The 5,051-nt window shown below is 38.7% G+C and overlaps 1 protein-coding gene across 1 annotated transcript; it reads left to right on the top strand.

Annotated features, from left to right (window-relative positions):
* Positions 1–710: 710 nt before the first annotated feature.
* On the top strand, positions 711–4,730 carry LOC109104750 (40S ribosomal protein S19-like). The gene is made up of 6 exons (XM_019118026.2): positions 711–747; positions 1,385–1,461; positions 1,580–1,680; positions 3,170–3,353; positions 3,454–3,508; positions 4,674–4,730. Exons 2-6 carry the CDS (start codon positions 1,385–1,387, stop codon positions 4,698–4,700), a joined length of 444 nt encoding a protein of 147 aa, XP_018973571.1. The 5' UTR covers positions 711–747; the 3' UTR covers positions 4,701–4,730.
* The last annotated feature ends 321 nt before the right edge of the window (positions 4,731–5,051 follow it).

Here is a 5,051-nt window from a genome sequence, read left to right as displayed (position 1 = left end):
TCAATCCTTAACCACAAGATTTAACACAATGACTGGTCCAGAAAGAACAGTTCAGATAAATCAAAACCTAAAATTAACTCGTATTAGCCAATATTAGGACATATTAGCCAAGTGTGGATCAAATTTGCCAATTTAACTCACTTCATAAGAACAGCTGAATTGCCTGATTGTATGCCTGGCCTATTGTATAAATAAATGTTTAGAAAAAGGACCTAATTATATCAATATAAAGTTATGTGCTTATATAAAGAAGAATTCTTTATATAATAGCTTATATTAAGAATTCTTCTTTGGGTCCTCCTGCTTTAAACAGTTGCTACTGTTTTTGCTGCCCAATGGCATACTTGCCATCACTGTGATTTACTCTTTCTGTTATAGATAATTTATATCGATTAAAAAAAAAAGTTTTAGTCATTTGTATCAAATGACTATTTATAGCTACTTTGTCTGAACTTCCTTAGATGAAAAACAAAGCTTTTAAACTAATGTTTTATTTATGTGTGCCTAAATAAACACATATTATAATAAACTGCATAACTGTTAAATTTACATAATAGTTATTATATTTTTGTTCACAAAACATTCTGGCTAAGTTTTTACATTTGGCATAATACTTCGTGAAGCTGAACAGAACTCAGTCCATCACTGCGGCTTGTTCAAATCTCGCGATAACAAACGCGACTCGCCCCTGTTAACACGCATAGGAAACCCTGCGTGTCCCTCTTCTTTTTGCTGTCTACAAGCAAGGTAAATCATACTCCGTATCTTTCTAGGTTATAAAGTGACTTATGTGAATTGTTTGCCACTATTTCGATCCTACAAACAATTTATTATGTATCAGTACTCATACTAACACCGTACTGTCAGTAAAATTATACAGAAATGCATAGTTTTTTTGAAAATTAAAAATGAGATCGCATGCTATGAATTCCCGGAGTTCAATGGCAGCGCCCATGCAGCCGCATTGAGGCCTGCTCTACTCGGCATGTATCACTTTACCTAGTTGCAAAAAGAGACGTTATTATTGGTAATTACAATAAATCGTTACATGATCTAAAACGGTAGTCTTATAATTTGTTGCTTTTTAGTCACTGGAATTTGGTGGTATGGTCTGTTTTTCCGCCTCAGAATAAACGTGGTCGTTAGCCGCGTTGCTAACACGATGCTTGTGAACATCAAATTACGCGTAAAACTGAGTGTTAATATTTGGGATTTTAACAATAAGGCAATAATATTGTTTTTTTCATTTTACACCGTCTCTAGGCTTCCTCAAATATAACTTATTCATGTTAGCTAGCTAAACGTTTTATATGCGACTCGCTGTTAGAAAGGACTGTAAAATACCAGTACGTGACTTTAATTGAAAATTGATTATGGTTTTCAGATGCCAGGCGGTGGTGTAACCGTGAAAGACGTCAACCAGCAGGAGTTTGTCCGCGCGCTGGCAGCCTTCCTCAAGAAGTCAGTTCAACTGTCTTTGTTCAATGTGTATATTACTTTTTTTTAAGCTTTGACACCATGATAAAGTAGTTTTGGCTGTGTGTATTGAAGCTGATTTTGAACTCTGGTGTTCTGACAGGTCGGGGAAGCTGAAAGTGCCAGACTGGGTTGACATAGTTAAGCTGGCCAAGCATAAAGAGCTGGCTCCCTGTGATGAGAACTGGTTCTACGTCAGAGCTGGTGAGCGTGATGTCTATTTTATAAAAGCTAATGCACGTGCATGAAACTAAGACTTTCATGCATTGCACTTTGTGCATATCCATCCAAGCAGAACCTCTCATACTGTAGAACTAGGATGCTGGCTGTGCATCTTTTAGCTTGAGCCATGCACCACACTTATGCTTTCTTCTGGGGATGTGCAAAATATCTGTGAGGAAATAATTTGTGCATCTTATGTGCATCTGTCAAGTAGCTAGTAAAATTATGACTTGTATTTCTTTATGGAATAGGTCTTACAGTCAGTATTTCTGTGCCAGGTCTCTATTGAATAGGTCCCCATTTTGGTTCCAGTTTTGTTGCATAAAATTTAATTATCACAGACATTGAGGTGTCAGTGTTGTCCATAATGAACTTGTAATTTGTATGTTTGTCTTGATACCAAGACATGGTTTTATGGTTCTTGATAATTTCAAAATCATAGTAAACACTGTTATGCTATTTCTCAAGTATTACATTGTTGTTTTCAGTAAGGAGTGATGTAAACGGGTCAGAAATGGAAAGCAGTGGTGTATATAAAAACAATATAACACAGTAACAGACTTTTATAAACAACTCAAGTATGTACCAGCAGCAGTATCAAGTGATAAAGTAAAACTTATTGGGGAAATATGCAGTGAAATAGATCTTTGTAATTAATATTAAAGGGATATTTTTCCCAAAAATGAAAATTGTAGTTTACACACCTTCATGTCCTTCCAAATCTGTGTATGACTTTTTTTTTTATTAATTTTTTTTATTTCCTTCCTATGAATGTTGGTTACCAAACAGCTCCAGTGCCCATTGACTTAAATGTATTTTTTGACCTTATAATGGAAGTCAATGAGAAGCAAAACTATTTTGATTACCAAAATTCTTCCAAATATCCACCAAATTTTCCTGTCGACCAAGGATGTTTTCATTCATATATTGCTATGGTGTGCATTTTGGCCAAAAAATGCATTTAACCACTCAAATGAGTGTTTTTTTGTATGCAGATTTTAGCAGTAAGATTGAGCAAAAACGTGTTGAGCTTGCTCTCTAGTAAGCATATGAACGTGGTTAAACCTTTGTTTTGTGATTGATCTATTTGAATGCTTTGTGCTTTGAGCAAAAATGTAACATTTAAAGACACTAAACTCATTATTTGAAAAAATGTCAGTTTAGTGTCTTTAAATGTTGACTCTGAGAATCTGGTGGAACACAATGGTTAAAGCAAGCGATTGTGTCAGGATTGGGCTCAGTTATTGATGATCTTGCCCTGTTAATGTATCAGCAGTTTCTAGTGTGCTGAGAAACTGATGAAACTTTTTCTCTGAAACAAAGTTCCCACTTGACCCACTCTCTAAAATTGAGCTGAGTTTGTGTAGTTAGGAACTGATATTACAGATTTTATGCCATGTGTGCTGTATTTTTGCTGCGAGTTTGAACAGACCTGCGTTCTCTTCTCCTGACCCTCTCTGTCCTCTCTCAGCCTCAACAGTGCGTCACCTGTACCTGCGTGGAGGTGTTGGAGTGGGCTCTATGACCAAGATCTATGGCGGGCGTAAGAGGAATGGCGTGTGCCCCTCTCACTTCAGTGTGGGCTCAAAAAACGTTGCCCGTAAAGTGCTCCAGGCCCTCGAGGGACTCAAGATGGTGGAGAAAGACCCCAATGGGTGAGTGGCCTGAAGGCTGCTTTTGACTATATGTGATCTGTATCAGCAGGTAGTGTTATTTTGGAGTTCAACTAACTCTTCAATTGTTGCTGTTTTCCAGTGGGCGTAGACTGACCCCTCAGGGCACCAGAGACCTGGACAGAATTGCTGGGCAGGTAAGAAGTGTTATCAGCTCACTATATTTGTGAACTTGAGCATTTGTAACATCGATTTTTGTAAAAATCGGATTTAAGGTACTATTGATTTAGTCTCCAAGTCAGGCTTCTAAAGTTAGTCAGATACCATACAACAGATGGTGGTTCTCAGATTTGACAGTTCTGTTCACCTTAGTTGTGTAATCAAATTTCAAAGGGATTAAAACGTTGTTGCTGCACAATGCAGATTCAGGTACTGATTGTAATGAACTTTTCACTTATTAAAAGTGGAAAAAAATTTTTTTGCCTGCAGCAGCTTTCATTTAATATGTGGACAAAGTGCTGTCTTCAAAAAGGAAATGCATGCACATCTCCTCCTTTTCACCCCTCTGTTGCTCCTCCGCTTTCCCTGCGAGCTACCGCTGTGCGCCAATCCAGTGCTGGAGGAAGTAAACAAGCCGATTGAATTTCATGCTCGCTGGGCTGCCGTATGGCGGCGTTTTATTCTGCCTGATCCCCTTAATGAGCTGAATTCAGATGAGTTAACGTTATTTTCTTGTGTTGTGCTTGCCTTGGCTGTGTCGTCTGCACTGACTCTTTCCAGAGCACTGTTGATATGCTTGGCTTCTCATTGGTGGCATGAGCAGAAACGGTGTCAGAGTAGAACCGAATGTTGCTTCTAATCTCCTGGCTAAGATCACATCCAGGACCTGAAAGGCTCCTGAATGTGAAAAAGTGAAAAAAAAAAAAGTGACGTGACATTCAGCCAAGTATGGTGACCCATACTCAGAATTTGTGCTCTGCATTTAACCCATCCGAAGTGCACACACCAGAGCAGTGAACACACACACACTGTGAACACACACCCGGAGCAGTGGGCAGCCATTTATGCTGCGGCGCCCGGGGAGCAGTTGGGGTCAGTGCCTTGCTCAAGGGCACCTAAGTCGTGGTATTGAGGGTGGAGAGAGCCTGTACATTCACTCCCCCCACCCACAATTCCTGCCGGCCCGAGACTTCACAACCCTTCGATTGGGAGTCCGACTCTCTAACCATTAGGCCACGACTTCCCCACTGTTAATTAATTTCTGGAGGATTTTGGGCTGACGGTGCAGGGAATAACCAGATTGATGTGATTGATTTGTCTCTTAATCCTGATTTTTTTTGTTTTGTTTATACTCTGTTGCAGGTTTCCGCCGCAAGCAAGAAATCTTGAAGTGTAAAATAAACTTTTGTGAGAAACCAACCTCTGTGTCTTTGTCTCATTTAATGTTTTTGTGGATGACTTTCCTTCAGGAACTAAAGCTAAAAATGAATGCTTTATTTCTACTAAAGCCATTGGCTTAATGTTCTGTAATCCCCTCCTCCCTTTCCATATTTTAACTTCATTTGCTTTTATTTTTTTATTCTGTGTCTTTGAGTAATATTTTAGATTAATTCAGTCTAAGGTGCTTCAGGCAAATTGCTTGCATCATCATCTTAGAGTCTGATGAACTGTAAGGCAGGATTTGTATCAGTTCTTGGCAAAGATGCTGATTGATTTACTCATTAAGACAAGTATCTTTAT

Source organism: Cyprinus carpio, chromosome A16 (assembly GCF_018340385.1).
Source record: "Cyprinus carpio isolate SPL01 chromosome A16, ASM1834038v1, whole genome shotgun sequence".
NCBI lineage: Eukaryota > Metazoa > Chordata > Actinopteri > Cypriniformes > Cyprinidae > Cyprinus > Cyprinus carpio.
The sequence above is the reverse complement of the archived record's forward strand: the minus strand, read 5'-3'. Positions and strand labels throughout refer to the sequence as shown.

Excerpts from the sequence above, each read along its gene's own strand:
- LOC109104750 (XM_019118026.2), top strand. The coding sequence starts at position 1,385 with ATGCCAGGCGGTGGTGTAACCGTGAAAGACGTCAACCAGCAGGAGTTT. Across the intron at positions 3,354-3,453 it reads GTGGAGAAAGACCCCAATGG|TGGGCGTAGACTGACCCCTC; the intron begins GTGAGTGGCCTG and ends GCTGTTTTCCAG. Across the intron at positions 3,509-4,673 it reads TGGACAGAATTGCTGGGCAG|GTTTCCGCCGCAAGCAAGAA; the intron begins GTAAGAAGTGTT and ends ACTCTGTTGCAG.